Raw genomic sequence first — 22,442 nt, forward strand, 5'->3', positions numbered from 1 at the left:
AACAAACATCAAAATCAACACAAAAATGGTTCACTGACCACAAAATCAAGGTTCTGCTATGGCCATTCCAGTCCCCTGACCTGAATCCCATAGAACATTTGTGGGGTGAACTGAAGAGGAGAGTCCACCAACATGGACCTCTGAATTTGTATGGAGGAATGGTCTCAGATCCCTTGCCAGGTGTTCTCCAACCTCATTAGGCATTTTAAGAGAAGACTCAGAGCGGTTATCTTGGCAAAGGGAGGTTGCAAAAAGTATTGAAAAAAAGGGTGCCAATAATTATGGCCAATGTGCTTTGGAGAAAAATGTGTATTTTTCCCCTGTTTCAATTGTTTAACTTCAAAAAAAGGTTACATTTTTGTGAATTTTTTGAATGAAAGATCAAAAGGACAAACAATGCAGATTTTTTTCACAGCCTTCTTTGCTCATATTTACCAAGGGTGGCAATATTTTTGGCCACAACTGTAGTTTAAAGCACTATGGAGTAAGTCAAAATTTTCAAACAGCCTGACATGATAAACAGCACAGAGGAGGAAAAGAGCATCACTGTGCTATGCGCCAATATAAAGGGTTTTTCAAACAAGGCTACACATCATCATCCTTACTAAAATGTATCATGATTTTACAGTAACAGTAACTGTGATATTTTGCTGCTGAAAAAAAAAATACTAGGGGTAACACTGTAAATTGTGCTTCTTTAGCTCAGATCACACACACACACACAAAAATGCTATTTTTAGGCTGGTCCAGCTAATGAGCATGCACATTCTCAAGTTAACAGTAGCTAGGTTTCCATCCAATTTTTTTATGCACATTTTGAGATTGCGCATAATTAATCATAATTAAATATTTGAAATCGTGTGTTATGAGTGTACTATAGCTTGATGAGACTGGCCCAACGAAAGGACAGAGCTTGGCACACAATTCTATGAACAAAGCCTTTAATATTCGGAAGTATCTAACCCCTTTAAAGTGGGTCCTCACAATCTGCCAGAACAGCTTTAAACTCGGGCGATCAAGTATGTGAAGGCTGGCGGCGTATGGGCATCGCATCCATTTCAGCCCTCATTTCAGAATCAGATATTACACTTTTCTGCTGCCTATCCTGGCAGTATTTAATAAAACAAGGTACAATTGCTCCAAGCAAGGAGATCTTGTGCTTAAAAAAAATGCTAAACATTTTGATGGAAACCCAGCTTGTCTGTGTCTAAAAGGTGATTGGCTCTTTTACCTGTAAGGTGGGACTGCCTTTTCAACACCCACCATATTGGGCGTTCCAATTTCCACAAGTTAAGCTCAATCGACAGCATTTGTGGCATAATGTTCATTACGACCAAAATTAATTTTGACTCGTTCCTCGTTTTCTAAAAAAAAAAAAAAGAAGCAAAAATCAAGGTTACAGGGTGGCACTTACAACCCAGATAGCACACGTACATCTCCGAGGTGTCTGTTTTAGATCTTTTCATCTGGAATGATTAAAATCGAATTAACATCTGCTAAGCATCTTAAAAAGATCTGATTTACAAACATTCTAAATCATAAATGTCTCTAATACATCTGCTGAATGTCTTATTGCCATCTGAGAGGAAACATCTTATAGACGTATTGCAGATGAGCAAACAACCTAAAAAAATGCATCTTCCAGATGTAAACACACACATAAAATAGACGTTTAGGTGATGTACGTGTGCTATCAGGGAAGTGAATGTGGCCAATTTTTGGAGGGTTTAAAGACAGAAATGTGAAGCTTATAATTTTATAAAAGCACTTACATTAATTCTTCTGTTAAAACTCATGTATTATTTGAGCTGTAAAGTTGTTTAAATTGTCATTTTTACAGTCGTTTTAGGGTTCGTTGATATAACATCGTCATGGTAACGAAGTTGTAACTTTACACAGAAAAGGTTAGTAAGTGATTTTATCACACTAAAATCATGTTTACATGCATCTCCTTTATGTCTTGTGGCTATACTTTTGAAACAGTGAATATTTTAACGTTCAAAACTTGGCCTCCATTCACTTCCATTTTAAGTGTCTCACTGGAACCTCGTTTTTTGCTTTAAAAAAAAATGAGGAACGAGTCCAAATAAATTTTTGTGGTAATCAAAATTAAGCCACAAATGATCGAATGAGCTTAACTTGTACTGAACTCGGAACATTCCTTTAATTTTCATACAACTGGTCTGCCAGAGTCACAGCGCTCTCATGAGCATGGAATCAAGCTCATACAGATAAGCTCCAAGGCCGCAAACTTTTAAAGAAATGGATGCCAGAGGAATACTGTGACTTAAGGTTTGTATCATTTTATCTCAGTTATAAACATGTGTAGTGTCTTGTTAAATGTCAACAGCAGAAAATTGCCCATGTGTAGAGTGTCCTGATCATTAGCTTTATAGCTAACATGGCTGACTGTATGAGTTTCTTGACTAACATGTGTCGTCAAAACCTTTACTCTTAAAGATCCAAACAGACACACTACTAGACACTGCAAAAGATCAGTAGTACAGATAGTGTCTTTATAAAACATGAATCATATTAGATGATCTTAGGAGCACAAACCATAAATTAATATTCTATATTACACAGTGTGCAAGATCTGCTATGCCAATAATTTGGTTTAACATTATGTTAATGTATTTAAATAAAATAATAATTTAAGTAAGGATTTATATTTTTAGCACTTAGTGTTATGGCAGACCCTGTAAAACAATGCGTGTTTCACTTATTCAGGAAGTATATGGGCTGTGAGATATACGAGGACAATAATAATAATATTAAAAGAGTTGCGAGGATACTGGAGAACTGGTGCTCTCTCCTCCACATCACAAAAAGGTGGAAACAGTTGTGGGACTTTTGTGCTACTGGTGGTAAGACATCACAAAGCTCCATGGCCCAATCTTGTTTGTGTAACATGTTCTTTTCTATACAGTAATGAACTTGTTTTTAACATGTAACTGTTATTTTTTCCAATCATTTGTACAGAATGTTCTTACTCTGACTAGGAGTATCCATCCCAGACAACTGATACAACACCATGATGTGGCAATAAGGATGTTCATGTACAACAAAATCGAGCAAAATGCCAGCACTCCAAATGTAGTTAAATTCCAGTGTTTGTGTGTGTAAATACATGTATTCAAATGTACTGTCTTTTGTAGTTACATGCATGACAACCTGTTATTTGTACCAAAAAAAAAAAATCATACCTTTTAGCCAACAGACTTGCTTTAAAGTGTTAAAAACAGACACACTTCAAAACCCATTTACCTCAAAATACCTTGATAGAACTCAAAAGATTTGTCAACTAAATGACAAAAAATATTTTGTCAAATGAGAGTCATCATTTATACTCATATTCATGTTGTTCCAAACCCAAATAACTGAATATCTTCTGTGGGAGGAACTCAAAAGGAGATGTCAGGAATTATGATAGGGACTGACAGCCTCGCTTTCATTTCAGCCTCATTAACAGCATCTCCATTTTACAATGTATTCTCATATTCCACAGAAGAAACTAAATACTACAGTTTTTAAAAAACATGAGGGTGAGTAAATGTTGTGGAAATTCTGTAAAATAAGAGACTCAGAGGCATAAAATGTCTTCCTGGATCTTTAATAATACTTGCAAGTAGTCTCAGTCACCATACAGAAATCAAAAGTTTCCACAGGTGAAGAGCTCTTTGAAAACTCCAGAAACATGATAGCAAAATGCAACATGAACACAATGTTATATGCATATGAATGGCAACTACACGATGACATAAAGAGCACAGTAGGAAGTGAGCTTGTAAAACTGGCACATGACTTCATTGAGATTGATTCATTGCATTGTACAGCATTTGTATCAGAAGGGCCAGATGAGCAGTATGAGAAAAGTTGGTTAGAAAAGTGAGTGAGGTCTCATTGGTTGAAAACAGATTGGTTGTTTTGGACTAAGGATAAGTGTGCTGTTGGAGTCCGCAATATCACTGGCCAAAGGGAAAATATAGGCCCATGGGTGAAACCATGTACATTTGCAGATGAATGGACTAAAGTGGGTGACTCAAATGTGTGGCATAGTGTACAGATGGATAGTTTCAAAACAGACTGTCAGCATAACATAAAAACCCAGAGGGGCGTTCAGATAGTTCAGGAGACATGTTACAAACTCTCTCTGGCATTCGTCATGCTGGGGGAACTGCCTCCTGAGCTAGCTGAAATAAGTGATTTGTGGGCCCAAAGCAAATATGATGTGGGACTACTGAAAAATGTTGAACTGGTTGTGATCACTCCTAAATCATCATATAGGCCATGCAAAGAACAACACCCCCTCAAATTGGAAGCAAAGGAGGGGATACGTCCCATTTTAGAATCATTATTAAAGTCTGGCAAAATTGTGCCATGTCCAACATCTCCAGTACGAACTCCAATTTTTCCTGTCAAAAAGATTTGTGATGCTGGCCAGCAAACAGAATGGAGATTTATACAAGATTTGAAAGCAGTTAATGCAGCTGTACATGCTCAAGCTCCAAATGTTCCAAATCCACAAACCATATTATCACAAGTGTCGGCAAATAGCAAATGGATATGTCGTAGACATATCTAATGCTTTTTTCAGCATTCCAGTTGATAAAGGTTTGCAATACTGGTTTGCTTTCTCATTTGAGGGAAAAACATACACATGGACCTGACTGGCTCAAGGGTACTGTGAAAGTCCAGCAATATATAATGCAGCATTGAAAGACAACCTTGAGAGCCTCACATTAAAAGGAGGAAGTGCACTTCTGCAATATGTGGACAATTTGATGCTCTGCTCTCCCTCAGAGGAAGCATGTAAACAGGATACTCTAGCTCTGTTAAAACATCTAGCTGAAAATGGGCATAAAGCAAGCCTAGCTCTTTGCAGTCGGTAAAAAGCAAAGTAAAATTTTTGGGCCATGTGATCACAGCTGAGGGCAAATCCTTCTCACCCAAGTGCATTGAAGCAATACAACTTGTGCCAAAATCACTGATAAAGAAACAAGTGATGAGCTTTTTTGGGATGACATCATACTGTAGACAGTGGATTCCATATTATGCTGAGAAAGAGGCCCCATTGTCTAGTATCATACATGGTAAGGGCCTGGCTGCAAATGATAGGGTTAGCTGGACAGAAGAAGCAGGGGAAGCCTTCGTTCAGTTAAAATTAGCTCTGCAATCAACTCCCACATTGGGCCTACCAGACATGACAAAACCATTCACTCAGACAGTGGATAAAAAAAGAGGGCTACATGACTTCAGTGCTATTGCAAGAGTATGGGGGTAAAATGACCTGTGGCATATTTCTCATCAAAATTAGACTCGGTTGCAGTGGGCCTACCAAAATGTCTGCATGCAGTAGCAGCAGCAGCAGAAAAAGCAGTACTGGCTTCAAGGGACTTAGTTGTTTACCAAGATTTGACTCTGTTAGTACCACATTCTGTGTCTATGATACTATTAGAGCAAAAAACAGCTCATCTGTCTGCAGCTAGGTGGTTAAGGTATAATACAGTTTTGTTAGATATGCCAATTATCAAGGTTAAACTATGTACTGTCTTAAACCCATCTACCCTTCTTTCCACAGCTGATGATGGAGAACAACATGACTGTATAGCTGCAATAACTGTTGTTTGTTCTCCTAGGCCAGACTTGAAGGACATGCTGCTGCAAAACACGGATCTGGAATTGTACACTGACACCAGATATGCATTCGGGGTAGTACATGATTTGGGGGCAATTTGGAAACAAAGAGACTTTCTAACATTGACTAGCAAACCCATCTCACACAGCACCCTATTGGCTGAGCTGTTGAATGCTGTTTTGTTACCAGCCAAAGTGCCTGTTTGTACACAGCAACACCTCAGGGGAATTCCAGAGCAGACGCAGCTGCCAAGAGAGCTGCTCAACAGGAAACAATTAACCACACTGTACAAGTTTCTGTTTCACAGACACACACACCAAATGCAGTTTTGTCTGAGCTTCAGAAGAGAACTACACTGGAGGAGAAAAATAAATGGAAAAAGGTTTGCTGTGTGTTCAAAAACAGGGTGTAGTACAGTCCAAACAATATACCATTGTGAAGGCTGCACGGGAAAGGACGAGTCGGGAAGCACAGACACCGTCAAAGTAAGGCTTTAATTTTCTGCCCTCTGCACAGCCTGTACACTCTCTCTAGTGTTTTCCTGGGTTCACTCAGATAGCTTCACCAATAACAAAAACTGTCCATTAACAAAAACATCTTAAAAGACATGAAGCTTTTTGACATTCAGGACACACGCCAACACCGGACTGACGTGTCGTTCTCTCACCCTTCTGACGGTGGTGTGGCTGTTTTATGCCACTCTCCCCAGCTCACTGTTATTAGAGACAGGTGTTAGACATAATTTACCTCCGGACGGGCGCTCAACCACACCCCCGCTGCCACAACCATGTTTACCACAGTATTTATTTCCATATTATGCCAAATTTAATCATGGTAAAGACCATGTTTCAAAAGGAGGGATGATGGCGGAAATAAAGACACTGGTTCACAAAAGGGTTTTCTAATATATTGCCAAATTTGTGTGATCTGTGCGCAAAATAATATTGGCAGAGGCCAGCAAATGCCTGCCATTGCACATCCCCCACCAGAGAGACCGTCTGACCATTTGCAAATCGACTTCATTGAATTGACAACCAGCGAGGGAAAAAAATACTGTTTGGTAGTGGTGGATATGTTCTCAAAATGGGTTGAGGCTTTTCCAACCACAAAGGCTGATGCAGGGGCAGTTGCGAAGGTGCTCGTGAGAGAAATTATACCTCGATCGGGAATTCCGTGTAAAATTAGCAGTGATAACAGAACACACTGTGAACAGTGCCTTAAAAACCGTTGGTGAGTACCTAGGCATTGACATGAAAAAACACTGTGCTTACCACCCATCCAGTGGAGGTGCAGTGGAAAGGGAAAATGGGACATTGAAAACAAATTGGTTAAATGTTGTGCAGAAACAGGGCTCAATTGGACTAAAGCTCTGCCTTTGGTATTAATGCACATGAGGGCATGGGTACGGAAAGAAACAGCTTGAGCCCATTTGAAATTTTGTTTGGAAGACTACTAAACACAGGAATAGGACCGAAGCCAAGGCAAATGCCCAGCACAGACCAATGTGAAGATGAAATGTTGTGTTATTGTGCAAACCTCTCTGTGCTTTGTGATATTCATACAGGTGAAGGAGCCATTACTGCTAGAAGCTGAGGGTCAGTTCCACGATCTGAAGCCAGGAGACTGGATCGTGGTAAAGGACTACAAGAGGAAAAGTTGAAAAGCACCGTGCTGGCAAGGACCATTCCATGTGTGGCTAACAACAGCCACAGCAGTGAAAGTTGCTGAGAGAGCCACTTGGATACATGCCAGCCACTGTAAAAGATCACCAGTACTGACAGAAAACTAATCTATAAGTGTGAAGTCCAGGAAGGAGGGGGGGTGTTCTTTCAGTGAGCATTCGTCCTGGCCCCAGTGAAGAAACCAACAATGGCCATAGAATATAGGAGGAGAGCTAGGAGGTGGAAGGAAGGTGACAATGTCGCTAGCGAGGAAACCGTGGAACCCGTAGACCCTTGAGATGTGGTCTAACCTGTGGAACAGTAATATTAACCCTATTAGCACTGGTGATAGTAATCCCCATTCTCATAACCCACCAGCGACATGGGACGACTGCTAGTAACAACGTGGGAACTAACAGCAGTGTGGCAGAAGAGACAATGAACAAAACAGGAAAGACGCAAAGGGTGAAATGTGACACTGTGCGCAATGTGATACCACAGCCAACCACAGCGCAATCAATTCTGGCAATGGATGAACTACACCACCCACAGTTTGAGTGATAGCAGCTGCCTAGTGTGTCAAAATACAAGGCATGTCCCAACTGTTTTCCCAGTGCCAGTCTCTGATTGCAAATTAGGAAATAAAGATCTGTGGACCCCTGAATGTGTCCTGTATGCAGCCCATCCAGACAACAATGGCTGAGGGCCAGTGATGACTATTGTGTGACATTCCTGAGAGCAGAAGGGAGTAAACCACCACCCGCTGAATATGTCCACGAACAAGAAACTACATATGATCTTTGTATCTGTAATATGAATGGTACACGACATGTAGGAATGTTAAGATGTAAAATAAGTTTTACCTACCCACATCCAAAAATACCATGTCTGCTATCGAGCAAAAAGCCCTGTCTGATCATACCAGACCTACACAATGGAATGGAGCCAGTAGCGGACATATTCTGGTTCTGTGGTGGCGATACATTGATGCAAACTTTGCCACAAGGCTGGAGAGGATGCTGCAGTCTAACGCTGCTGACTGGTTTCTTAACAGTGATTCCACTGGATGAGTATAAAAACATGGCGAGGAAGAAACAGCAATTAGGAGCATTCGACAATAAAGGGGGAGTATGGGTAAATTGGGCTGGAGTGCCAGTAAATATTCCTCCAGAATATCGACCAATGTCATTTCAATAAGTGAACGACTTATCAGGTCTGCTGCCTTGGGTCCAGATCAAAAGGAATGCAGAATGGATAAGCTATACATGGTATAACCAACACCAGATTATGAATTTCACAATAAAGGGACTTGAACTGTTGAAAGAACAATTACATGCCACTTCAGTCATGGCAATGCAAAACTGGTTCCTGTTAGAGACAATAAGAGCACCAGAAGAAGGGGTGTGTACAATGTTTGGGGAACAGTGTTGTTTGCTTTTACCAACCCACACAGGTCCTGGGGGAAACTTGACAACTATCTTGAAAGGCCTTAGATATATAAGGGATGAGCACGTGAGGAATACAGATACTGCCAGACAGCAGGGATGGCTATCATGGTTATTTACAGCAGATTGGAAAGCTGACATAGTTAGGATAGGAACAATACTGATGACTGTCATAAGTTTACTGATGGCAGTGTCATGTTGCGTAATACCATTACTACAGGGAATGATTAAGAGACTAACTAGTGCCATGATGGGACAATATGTACAATATATGAGAATTCCTAAGGTAAAAGATGACTTTTGATGATGGCCATGATTCAAAGAAGCAACCTGATCTTTTCCCGGTCCCAGACATGGTACCTACTTATCAAGATTATGATGATGATTGAAACATGTCTGTTAAGAATTTTGAGGTTTAATAGCTTGCTCTATATATTTAGCAATAAAACAGCATCTAGCGATATGGGTTTCAAAGAATTAGTAGATAGAGTTTTAGATATTCATATAATGATTGATGAATAATTCTAATTGTGCACTTTGAAATTTTGATTAAAATTTACTTTGAATCGATGAATAATTTTCATGATCAAGATTTGTGAGCATAAAATGCTCAAAGGAGGGAATTGTAATGGAAAATTATTAAGACTTTGTATTCTATTGTTTCTCTTTGTGTTCTCTCTGTCTGTTCTCTCCCCTGCATATCATAAAATGTGTGGACGCTCTGTACTCTGCTTGGTGATAAAGTGTGTGTCCTTTAGTTGACCCTACTCCTTATTCTGCCCAGCAACAGCATTAGTAGAGTTAGACACGAGATGTTCACGCACCCAAGGCATGGACGAAGCATGGGCACTGAGTGGTCAGTGCAGAGTGGAGCCAGTCTGCTCTTGGCACAGGGTATCACTGAAACCATGCCCAGCAGAGTACAAGGCAGAGGACAAAAAGAGCTCTTTGCTCTTCGCCTGTGGAAATCTTTGATTTCTGTATGGTGACTGAGACTACTTGCAAGTATTATTAAAGATTCAGAAAGTAATTTTCTGCCTCTGAGTCTCCTATTTTACAGAATTTCCACAATAGTAATTGACAGAATTTTCATAAAGTAAGTCAACCCAAGACAATGTTACGGTTTATAAAAAATGTTGTATTGCACTTTAATTTCAAGACATTGTAACTTAAAAGAAATCTGACATAACAGAAATATAAACAATCTCATATTACACATTTTAAAAGGTGTCCTGTATTGGAGCTCAGTTTTGGAGCAGGTGATTCAAGTGCTCAATTTGATGGGCAGTACACAGAGGAAACATCTGAAAAAGATGGCAATTATCACTGTCAGAACATGATGCTGTATTTAGGGACCCATAATAGTACCTCCTACAACATTCACACAAAAGTGCTAAAATGCTAAATTCTAATAAATATTACCTTACAACTGCTTTTATTAAATACATTAACATAATGTGAAACCAAATTAATGCCATAGCAGATCTTGTACACTGTGTAATATAGAGTATTCATTTATGGTTTGTGCTCCTAAGATCATCTAATATGATTTATGTTTTATAAAGGCACTATCTGTACTACTGATCTTTTGTAGTGTCTAGTAGTGTGCCTGTTTGGATCTGCCACGTAACATTAAGAGTGAAGGTGTTGACGACACATTTCAGTCAAGAAACTTGGTTAAAATTAAAATAGCAGACTCATACAGTCAGCCAGGTAAGCTATAAAGCTAATGATCAGGACACTCTACACAAGGGCAATTTTCTGCTGTCGACATTTAACAAGACACTACACATGTTTATAACTGAGAGAAAATGATATGAACCTTAAGTATTCCTCTGATGGCGTCCATTTCTTTAAAAGTTTGCAGCCTTGGAGCTTATCTGTATGTGCTTGATTCCATGCTCATGAGAGCACTGTGACTCTGGCCTAATAGTAAAACAAGGCATGATTGGTTGAAGATAGAACGTGCTACGATTGGTCCGAGTAATGTGGCCATTTTCTGATTGGCTTGAGTAGACAATGGATGGAGTCCACCTATTTGTAGATTTGTGTGCACGTCTTGACACTAGATTTGTTTTGAAATCGACAAATGCATGTAGCAATCCACGAATGCACAGGAAGCGATTCATAAATGAATGCTGACAGAGTTGTGTTTGTGAGATCAAAAATATATTTGTAAACATTTTTATTTGTGATTTCACTTTATTTTTGTGAAACTCCTAACATATATTTATAAATCTCATTCTTTTTGTGAATTCATTTCATTTTTGTGAAACTCCTTACATTTATTTGTGGCTCTCATTCAATTTATTTGTGAACCAACTTTCTATTTGTGAATCTCTTTCCATTTGTATGTTAATATGAAACAATTCCATCTCCATACTAAACAGTCTCTGATGCAGTGCAATGGTCAAAGAATTCGTTTAGTGTATATTTTACATAAGAAAAACGGAAAGCAGCGGAGATAAACACAAAACCGTGTTCAAACGCAAAAAGCTCAGACTTTGAAATGGAATACTAGTGTATTGCTTACAGCATAGTATACACTAATACTGCCTATATTTTAATATTATATAGTACATAGTTACATATAGTACATATAAGTACTGTAGTGTATATATTTTGAAATGATAAAAATATAAAAAAGCAGTTGGCTACTTTGTTGTCACGTGACCTATGTATGTTGTGTGTTTACTTTTCAAGCTGTAAATAAAATCTAATCTAATAGTCTGATCAAATAATGGGTCATGAAAAAAAAAAGTTAAAAGTTAAAAACGAGGCCTGATATTTGCATACTGCACACAGTATTCATACAGCAGAAAAGGTCATAATAGCATGGTAGAGTAGTATGCTATTCTGAATATATCCTTAGACAGCAAGTGAGCTGCAGTTTTAACAATGATCTCTAGAGAAATGTGCAAGAATACTTTATCAATTTTAATTCAGCAGACGCCTTTATCCAAAGTGACTTAACGTAAACCTAATACAGGGGTCATCCTCCTGGAGTAACCTGAGTGTCTAACTAAAGGACACAATGGTCACTGTTTATCTTATATAGCACCCACCCATAAAGCAGGATTCAAACCTACAACCTTTTGCTTACTAGCCCATGTTATACTACAGAACTTCACCACATTACCCCCAAATTCCCTGTTTGAAGCATGCAAATGAGACATCAATCCAAACTCTCTCCCATCTGTTCTGAAATACTCTTTACATTGCCTCTCAGTAATAAAAGAAACAACAAATCATACGGAGTGAGTGCATGTGTTTCTGACTCAGGATCTCTCTCCTTGACAACAGGCTTGACGGAGACCATTTCTGTCTCTAAACAACATGCCAGGAAAGATGGAACAACAATCATTCAGGACAGTAATAGACACACACACACACTAAACATATACATGACAACAGTTCTTCCATATAACTCTAAAAAGTTAGTTTAGTCCAAAAGATCTTCATTAGTTTATAATTAATATAAGACATTATGTAGATTAGACACATAACAAAACAACAGTGAGAGACTCTGAAGTGACCTCCAGCATTGCGTTCATGCATGATTTAATTATTGGTCTCATTCGTTTAAAGTCTATTTATTGATTAATGAATAACTCTAAGCAGTTAAGAATGGTTGCTATAAAACTGCATAGTTGCCAGGCTTTTTGACCAGGTTTTTCCTCTATGCAATACAATTGGGCTGAGATACATCTTTAAAAAATGACAGGAGTTGCAGTCATGGCACACAGGCATAGTGGTTTGTGCAGTTTCTTGTGTAATGGGTTAAAGGAGCAATATGTAACATTGACATCAAGCGTTTAAAATGGGTATTGAGTCCAAATTCAAAATATTGGAGAGAGTTGTCTCCCCCACCCCCTCCTCCCCAGACTCGAAGCTCATGCGGATTGCCAGGTTGAGGACACGCAACAGGAACGAGCAAACTGACAATGGCATGCGACGAGCCTTACACTGCAAGTTGATCAGCTAATCTGCAGCTGTACGGCCGTACACACTGTGCATACCATAAGCATTCCGAATGACCTGAGAAATATTTACTCTCAGAATATTTCATCAATCATGAAGTTCTTTTGAGTCGGTTCTTTTCAGTGAATTGGCCAAACGGGCTTACAAAACGGTCTAAATCGATTCGCGATTCAGTACAATTTGTTCGGTCCGCTCTCTCACTGAATCATTTGGAGTGGTTTCTCACACAGTAAAACAGTAACGGGATATTTACGAATAAAGAGCACAAACAGCACTGGATACAGTGTAAATTTACCTACAATCAGATGAGACAAATGTCTGTCTATTTGAGAGATAACTTTGAGAAACTTCAGCTAGTGCTGTGTCATGTGAACAAGGGGTTGTTTTTGTGTCCGCTCACGCTGTTTTTCAATCGTTTGCCATGTAAACATTCACTAGATAGATGCCTTTTGACAACTGTGTCACGTTTCAATGTGCTTTTAGGATTTGTCATCAGAGCGCTGCATTTTAAGTAGCCGCTTTAAGTTAAAAAGAACTTCAACTGATAAAAAAAACGCGTCTCGAGATACCCGCGTTCTGCTCTATTCGTTGTGGTGCGTTTTGCTTTTTTAGCACGAGAACACATGTTCTGAACGGTTACTGGAAGAAATGCTTTAGCCAATAGTTACATGAATGCTACTCATACTCATTAAAAAAATAAAAAATAAATAAAAGCTTTCTCAAAGTCACCAGAATTAAACTCTTTGGTGTTGTTTTTGCAAAAAAATTCTCCCGGGAGAGCATGCCCCCCGGACTCCCCTGGATATGATTCTTGCACATCATGATGGCGCCGCGGATGGCCGCCTCGGTGTGGAGCGCTTCTATTGTTTTGTTGTTTTTGTTTGTTTGTCCTGTGTTTAGTAATCTTTTTTCAGTCAGTTTTACCAGAGACGAACTGCTGAACATTCAACAGCATACACCAGTCAATCTTTTCCCGGATTTTGAATATTCTGACATTTTGTTTGACATTTTAGTCGGAAGCACGGCTGTGTTGTTTAAACGCACTATGAGACACTATACTCCAGAATAAATTACACCAATTCTCTGTTCCCATGTCTATCTGTCAATGGATTACCAGCTTTCTGACGGACAGGCAGCAGCTTGTGAGACAGGGGAAACTCACTTCCAGCACCTGTACAATCAGCACTGGTGCCCCCCAGGGATGTGTGCTCTCCCCACTACTCTTCTCCCTCTACACCAATGACTGCATCGCCAAGGACCCCTCTGTCAAGCTCCTGAAGTTTGCAGATGACACCACTGTCATCGGCCTCATCCGAGATGACGATGAGTCTGCCTACAGAAGGGAGGTTAAACATCTGGCTGTCTGGTGCAGTCAAAACAACCTTGAGCTGAACACACTCAAAACGGTGGAGATAATTGTGGACTTTATGAGGAACACCCAAACACTGATCCCCTTCACCATTCTAAATAGCACTGTGGCAGCAGTGGAGTCATTCAGGTTCCTGGGCACTACCATCTCACAGGACCTGAAGTGGGAGACCCACATTGACTCCATTGTGAAAAAGGCCCAGCAGAGGTTGTATTTCCTTCGCCAGCTGAGGAAATTCAACCTGCCATAGGTGCTGCTGATACAGTTCTACTCAGCAGTTATTGAGTCTGTCCTCTGCACTTCAATAACTGTCTAGTTTGGTTCAGCTATGAAATCAGACATCAGAAGACTACAAACGGACAGTTCGGACTGCTGAGATGATTATCGGTTGCCCCCCCCCCCTTCAAGAACTATACACTTCCAGAGTGAGGAAAAAGCTGGAAAAATCACTCTGGACCCCACTCACCCTGCCCACTACCTTTTTGAACTGTTGCCTTCTGGCCGACGCTTCAGAGCTCTGAGCACCAGAACCGTCAGGCACAGGAACAGTTTTTTCCCTCAGGCTATCCATCTCATGAACAGTTAAATTGCCCCACTGAGCAGTAATTATAATTTATATATAATTTATCCAACACATCCAACCTCTTCTGCCATTTCATTCCTCTGAGGAAAAAAAAACAAAAAAACATTTGCACTGTATAGAACAGATTTGTATTACATTTGCACTACCCATGTGTATGTGTGCATGTATGTATGTGTGTGTCTGTACGTAGGTGTATAATTCATTTTTATTTTTTATTATTATCTATGTCTTGCTGCTGTTTTTGTATTGTATTTGTATTGTTGTACACTGGAAGCTCCTGTCACCAAGACAAATTCCTTGTATGTGTAAGCATACTTGGCAATAAAGCTCATTCTGATTCTGATATAAGGTTGTACAAGGCAGATTTCTGTGTGTACCCTCAGATGAAATCCTGCAGGCATCCATGAGCTAATGTATGAGCAAATATATGTTTGCAATGTTTTTATTGTTTGCAAATTATTAACCAGCTCATGTGGGTTTTTTATAACTCTGTCTATGTTAGCTAGATGTATTGCTGGCTTCCATGGCTGCAGCACACAGTGTTGTTTTCCTGCTTAACTTCTTAAAATCTGGCAACCTGTGGTGTCTAAATACTACTGGGAAATGGGCAGTGGGCGGGATCACACAGGCCAAAACACAAACAGAAATTCCGGCCCGTAAGGGACATTTCATAGTAGAATATACTGGCTGTAGCATTGTTCTCGGAGAAGCCAGTATTTCAATCTAACATGTTTCCTAAATCTCCGATAACATATTATGATAATTGTATGCTTCATTACAGTAAATATATTACATATTGCACCTTTAAGTTTGAACATGAACAGGGACATGGGTTTGAATCTCACCTAAAACCCTTAAGTTAAAAATGGCCATACTAAGTGTAATGAAAAAGGCCAAATCTGTGCTCGTCAGTCTAGTAGTTCATGGAGGAAAGTATATTCAGATAGTTAAATATACTGTATATGGTGAATGACTTGTTAAAGTTATTACAATGTGTTACCCAATAAAGAAATCGTGAAATATTTGAATTGTTCAGGGAATTTGAACACTGGACAGGGAAACTGTGGAGTTATATGGAGTATGGATAATGACAGATGTAATATATTTTAATACATTTCTATGCTGCTTTCTATGAAGTTTTGCAAGTCACATCACAGCACACAAGCATGCTTATGGACCATGCAGTTTTTAGACATAGTGACTCAGTCAAAAAAAATCCCAAAACAACAAGTCAGACCAGCATTCAATATTATCCGAAGTGTCACTTATTAAAGGGTCAGTCCCTCTGGAGTAATCTGGGGTTAAGCATTTTGCTTAAGGGCACAATGTTGATGTTCACGGGTCAGCGCGACAGGGGTTCAAATCCATAAACTTAAGTCAGAAATCCAGTTCCTTAATCGCTACACCACACAGCACCGAGAGCGCAACGGACGGACAGACAATACTCACCACTAATACCGACGTCCTGACCGCCTCTGACACGCTCTGCCGTAGCTCCGCCGCCGTGCCTGGTTTACTGAGACCACGGGTGAATTTACGCGTCTCCGCATGAGCCGGGAATGACATTTCTGACTATTAATTTTCATTACATTTCTCAAGAGAGTTAAATAAATAAATTAAAAACATCCAAAGTCAGTTTTCTCCGCTGTCCCGACTACAAGTGCGCACATTCACGAGTGCGCGTGAGGTAAAAGTCCTTGTAGAAAAGTCTTCAGCTTGTCCAACCTTTAAACATCATGTTAAAATGCATGTGACAGATCCTTTAGTCCATGTTTCCAGTGGTTTTAGGTCTCCGGAAGGTTTTGGCGGTCTAAATTGAGCACTTTCCCGTGCTGTCATGATTCCATGTCCGTTTGTGTTTTGCAGGAGGTTTAACACGCTGCTGCTGGAGTCAGGCGTAATCTCGTCGAGTTTAAACGCAATCCTACTACGGCCAAGGCTGTCTTATTAATATTAATGAGCTAAGCCATCGCCATAGGAAGGTTACCAAAAACGTCATCACAAGTATATTAATATTCATTAACCAAGTCTTTGTAATAGGAGTGTTGGCACCTCATCTTTATACATATTCATTAGCCATGCCTTCGCCGTAGTATTATTAGTTAATTCGCCGAAAATGATCTAATCAAATATTTGTGTAGACCACAGAATATTGAGCAACATTTAGACCTCGAAATACATTAACCATTTTACTTTGTCACATCAAACGATTCTCTTTTAAAGGATTTTAAAGGTAAAAGTATCCCAGAGAGGAGATTTGTGTTGAAATCTCAGTAGTGAGAGTGTAAGGAAATCCTCTCTAGTAAACAGCACCAGCTGGCGAGTCATTGTACTAAATTGTTTCTAAGTCCCTTATATAAATAATAATGTGCAAATGTTTCCATATGCAATTGGATTATACAGTGGCGTCCAAAAGTCTGAGACCACATTGAAAAATCTGGGATTTAAAAACCCCATTTAAATAAACAGAAAGCTTTAAGGTTTTGAAAAAGAAAAAAAGGAAAGTGAGAACGTAATATGATTAAGAAATACTTTAGATTTTCTGCACTATTTCTACTAATCAGTTGAATATAATCAAATTTATGACACTGATCATGCTGCTTTTGCTCCCAGTATTTAAGGTGCTCTGAGTATTTTTGGTTTGTTTATTTATTTGTTTGTTTGTTTTTTGTTTATGTCATCTTAGACTTTTAAAGGGATAGTTCACCCAAAAATGAAAATTCTCTCATTTACTCACCCTCATGCCATCCCAGATGTGTATAACTTTCTTTGTTCTGCAGAACAAAAATGAAGATTTTTGGAAGAATATTTCAGCTCTGTAGGTCCAAGTGAGTGATGGCCAGAAATCTGAAGGTCCAGATATCACATAAAGGCATCATAAAAGTAATCCACAAGACTCCAGTGGTTTAATCAGTGTGTTCTGAAGCGATCCAATCGGTTTTGGGTAAGAACAGACCAAAATGTTATATATATATATATATATATATATATATATATATGTGTGTGTGTGTGTGTGTGTGTGTGTGTGTGTGTGTGTGTGTGTGTGTGTATAATTTGTTTTTTATTTATTTATTTTTTTATATCTTGACAACAGTATCCTTGGCAGTCATAATTTCAAGCTCGATTACACTTCCTATAGCGCCATCTAGCGCTCTGCACAGGGGTCAAGCACTAGGAAGTGTAATCGAGCTTGAAATTATGATCCTGCCTAGAGACTGTAATCAGAAGATCAGAAGAAGATCAGAATCAGCTTTATTGCCAAGTATGTTTACACATACAAGGAATTTGTCTTGGTGACAGGAGCTTCCAGTGTACAACAATACAAAAACAATACAAAAACAGCAGCAAGACATAGATAATAATAAAAAATAAAAAATAGTTATACACATATGTACATACACACACACAGACACACACATACATACATACAAACATACACATACGTAGTGCAAATCTAATACAGATCTGTTACCTGTTATGTACAGTGCAACATACAAATCTGTTATGTAAATGTTTTTTTTTTCTTTTCTTTTCTTTTTTTTTCAGAGGAATGAAATGGCAGAAGAGGTTGGATGTGTTGGATAAATATAAAAAAGAATAAACTGTGTATTGCACATAGTTATTGCTCAATGGGGCAATTTAACTGTTCATGAGATGGATAGCCTGAGGGAAAAAACTGTTCCTGTGCCTGACGGTTCTGGTGCTCAGAGATCCGAAGCGTCGGCCAGAAGGCAACAGTTCAAAAAGGTAATGGGCAGGGTGAGTGGGGACCAGAGTGATTTTTCCAGCCTTTTTCCTCACTCTGGAAGTGTATAGTTCTTGAAGGGGGGGCAGGGGGCAACCAATAATCCTCTCAGCAGTCTGAACTGTCCTTTGTAGTCTTCTGATGTCTGATTTCATAGCTGAACCAAACCAGACAGTTATTGAAGTGCAGAAGATAGACTCAATGACTGCTGAGTAGAACTGTATCAGCAGCGCATGTGGCAGGTTGAACTTCCTCAGCTGGCAAAGGAAGTACAACCTCTGCTGGGTCTTTTTTTTTTTTTTTTACAATGGAGTCAATGTGTGTCTCCCACTTCAGGTCCTGTGAGATGGTAGTGCCCAGGAACCTGAATGACTCCACTGCTGCCACAGTGCTGTTTAAAATGGTGAGGGGGGTCAGTGTTGGGGTGTTCCTCATAAAGTCCACAATCATCTCCACCGTTTTGAGCGTGTTCAGCTCAAGGTTGTTTTGACTGCACCAGACAGCCAGCTGTTCAACCTCCCTTCTGTATGCAGACTCATCGTCATCTCGGATGAGGCCGATGACAGTGGTGACGTCTGCAAACTTCAGGAGCTTTACAGAGGGGTCCTTGGCGATGCAGTCATTGGTGTAGAGGGAGAAGAGTAGTGGGGAGAGCACACATCCATGGGGGGCACCAGTGCTGATTGTACAGGTGCTGGAAGTGAGTTTCCCCTGTCTCACAAGCTACTGCCTGTCTGTCAGAAAGCTGGTAATCCACTGACAGATAGACATGGGAACAGAAAGTTGGTGTAATTTATTCTGGAGTATAGCTGGGATGATGGTGTTGAAAGCCGAACTGAAGTCCACAAAAAGGATCCTTGCATATGTCCCTGGTCTGTCCAGATGTTGCAGGATATGATGCAATCCCATGTTGACTGCATCATCCACAGACCTATTTGCTCAATAAGCAAATTGAAGGGGATCTAGAAAGGGTCCAGTGATGTTCTTCAGGTGGGCCAACACCAGTCTCTCAAATGATTTCATGACCACAGATGTCAGGGCGACACGTCTGTAGTCATTAAGTCCTGTGATTTTTGGTTTCTTTGGGACAGGAATAATGATTGAGCATTTGAAACAGCATGGGAATTCACACTGCTCCAGTGATCTATTGAAGATCTGTGTGAAGATGGGGGCCTGCTGGTTAGCACAGGATCGAAGACACGCTGGTGAGACGCCATCTGGGCCTGAAGCTTTCGTCTTTTGTTTCCGAAAGACGTGGCTCACATTATTTTCACAGATCTTAAGTGCAGGTTGAGTAGCAGGAGGGGGGAGGAGGGGGGTTGCAGGAGGTGTTGGTGTTTGTGTGAAGTGAAGGTCAAAGTGGGTGTGGGGTGTGAGATTGGGCCTTTCAAATCTGCAGTAGAACACATTCAGGTCATCGGTCAGTTGTTGGTCCACCACAGGGTTGGGGGTAGGAGTTCTGTAATTTGTGAGTTGTTTCATGCCACTCCACACTGATGCAGGATCGTTAGCTGAAAATTTGTTTTTCAGCTTCTAAGAGTGTCTTCTTTTAGCCACTCTGATTTCCCTGTTCAGTGTGTTCCTGGCCTGATTGTACAAGACTTTATCCCCACCCCAGTAAGCATCCTCTTTGGCCTGATGAAGCTGCCTGAGCTCTGCTGTAAACCACGGTTTGTCATTGTTGAACTTTAAATAAGTCCTATTAGGGATGCACATATCCTCACAGAAACTGATATATGATGTAACAGTATCTGTGAGCTCGTCCAGGTCTGTGGCTGCAGCCTCAAAAACACTCCAATTCATGCAATCGAAGCAGGCTTGTAGTTCCCGCTCTGCTTCATTGGTCCATCTCTTTACAGTCCTTAATACTGGCTTGTTTGATTTTAATTTCTCCCTGTAGTTTGGAAGAAGATGAACCAGACAGTGATCAGAGAGTCCCAAAGCTGCTCTAGGGACAGAGCGATATGCATCCTTTATTGTTGTATAACACTGATCCAGTATGTTCCTGTCTCTGGTGGGGCATGTAATGTGCTGTTTGTATTTGGGCAGTTCACGTGTGAGATTTGCTTTGTTAAAATCCCTAAGAATTGTTGTTCTGTGTCTGTGATTTGATCAGCCAGCTGTGCGCGTATTCAACGTGTGTGTATATCGCGATAAACACCCTCACCAGAATAAACGCGGAAAACTACTGTGGCGAGTAGAATGGCTTACAGTTAATAAAGAGCGATTCCAAATTAGGACAGCACATCCTCTTTATCGTTGTTACATCTGTACACCAACTTTCATTGATGTAAAAGCATGTTCCACCGCCTCTCGTTTTCCCCGTTAACTCCGCGATACGATCCGCTCTGAACAGCTGAAAGCCCGGCAGATGTAACGTGCTGTCCGGAATGGCTTCACTCAGCCAGGTTTCTGTAAACACAAGGCAGCAGAGGTTGAAAAGTCCTTGTTTGTACGAGTGAGGAGATGTAGTTCGTCCTTTTTGTCAGGAAGAGAGTGGAGATTCGTTAGATGAATGCTCGGCAGCGCTGTTCGAAATCCGCACCGACGGAGCCTGACCAGCGCACCTGTTCGTCTCCCTCGCCTGTATCTCATAGCACGTTTAAACAACACAGCTGCGCCTCCGAATAAAATGTCCAGCCAAACGTCGAATATTCAAAAACCGGGAAAAGGTTGTCTGGTATATGCTGCTGAATGTTCAGCAGTTCGTCCCTGGTAAAACTGACTGGAAAAATATTACTAAACACAGGACAAACAAACAAAAACAACAAAAGAACTGAAGAGCTACACACCAAGGCGGCCATCCGCGGTGCCATCTGTAATGGCAGATGTACAGTGAAAAAGGAGATATATTTTGGTCTGCTCTCATCCAAAACTGATTGGATCGCTTCAGAAGACATTGATTAAACCACTGGAGTCGTATGGATTACTTTTATGATGCCTTTATGTGATATTTGGACCTTCAGATTTCTGGCCAGCACTCATTTGCATTATGTGGACCTACAGAGCTGAAATATTCTTCTAAAAATCTTTTTCATCAAATCATTTTTGTTCTGCAGAAGAAAGAAAGTCATACACATTCCTCTATGCAGTACAATCGGGCTGAGATACATATTAAAGAATGACAGGAGTCATGGCACACAGGCGCAGTGTTTTGTGCAGTTTCTTGTGTAATGGGTTAAAGGAGCAATATGTAACATTTACATCAAGCGTTTAAAATGGGTGCTGCAGTCCAAATTCAAAATATTGGAGAGAGTTATCTCCCCCGCCCCCTCCTCCCCAGACTCGAAGCTCACATGGGTTGCCAGGTTGAGGACATGCAACAGGAACGAGCAAACTGACAATGGCATGCGACGAGCCTTACTCTGCAAGTTGATCAGCTAATCTGCAGTTGTACGGACGTACGCACTGTGCGTACCATGAGCATTCCGACTGACCTGAGAAATATTTAATCAATCATGAAGTGTGTCTTGTTGGGCACTTCTCACGCACCATACAGTCTAGCTGATCCCACAAAAGCTCAATTGGGTTAAGATCCATAACACTCTTTTCCAATTATCTGTTGTCCAATGTCTGTGTTTCTTTGCCCACTCTGACCTTTTCTTTTTGTTTTTCTGTTTCAAAAGTGACTTTTTCTTTGCAATTCTTCCCATAAGGCCTGCACCCCTGAGTCTTCTCTTTACTGTTGTACATGAAACTGGTGTTGAGCAGGTAGAATTCAATGAAGCTATCAGCTGAGGACATGTGAGGCATCTGTTTCTCAAACTAGAGACTCTGATGTACTTATCCTCTTGTTTAGTTGTACATCTGGCCTTCCACATCTCTTTCTGTCCTTGTTAGAGCCAGTTGTCCTTTGTCTTTGAAGACTGTAGTGTACAACTTTATATAAAATCTTCAGTTTTTTTTGGCAATTTCAAGCATTGTATAGCCTTCATTCCTCAAAACAATGATTGACTGGTGAGTTTCTTAAGACATGCCAGTCTATTGCATAATGTGACAACTCAAAAACAAATACAAAGA

General features: G+C 40.2%; 1 protein-coding gene across 1 annotated transcript in view; it reads right to left on the reverse strand.

Annotated features, from left to right (window-relative positions):
* Window positions 1-16,567, reverse strand: part of zmp:0000001200 (dedicator of cytokinesis protein 9) — a 197,106-nt gene extending 180,539 nt beyond the window's left edge. Inside the window, exon 1 of the mRNA XM_051710475.1 lies at window positions 16,127-16,567. Coding sequence (XP_051566435.1) covers window positions 16,127-16,243 — 117 coding nt within the window. The 5' untranslated portion in view covers window positions 16,244-16,567. The remainder of the gene's footprint in view (window positions 1-16,126) is intronic.
* Window positions 16,568-22,442: the final 5,875 nt, after the last annotated feature.

Source organism: Myxocyprinus asiaticus, chromosome 11 (genome assembly GCF_019703515.2).
Source record: "Myxocyprinus asiaticus isolate MX2 ecotype Aquarium Trade chromosome 11, UBuf_Myxa_2, whole genome shotgun sequence".
NCBI lineage: Eukaryota > Metazoa > Chordata > Actinopteri > Cypriniformes > Catostomidae > Myxocyprinus > Myxocyprinus asiaticus.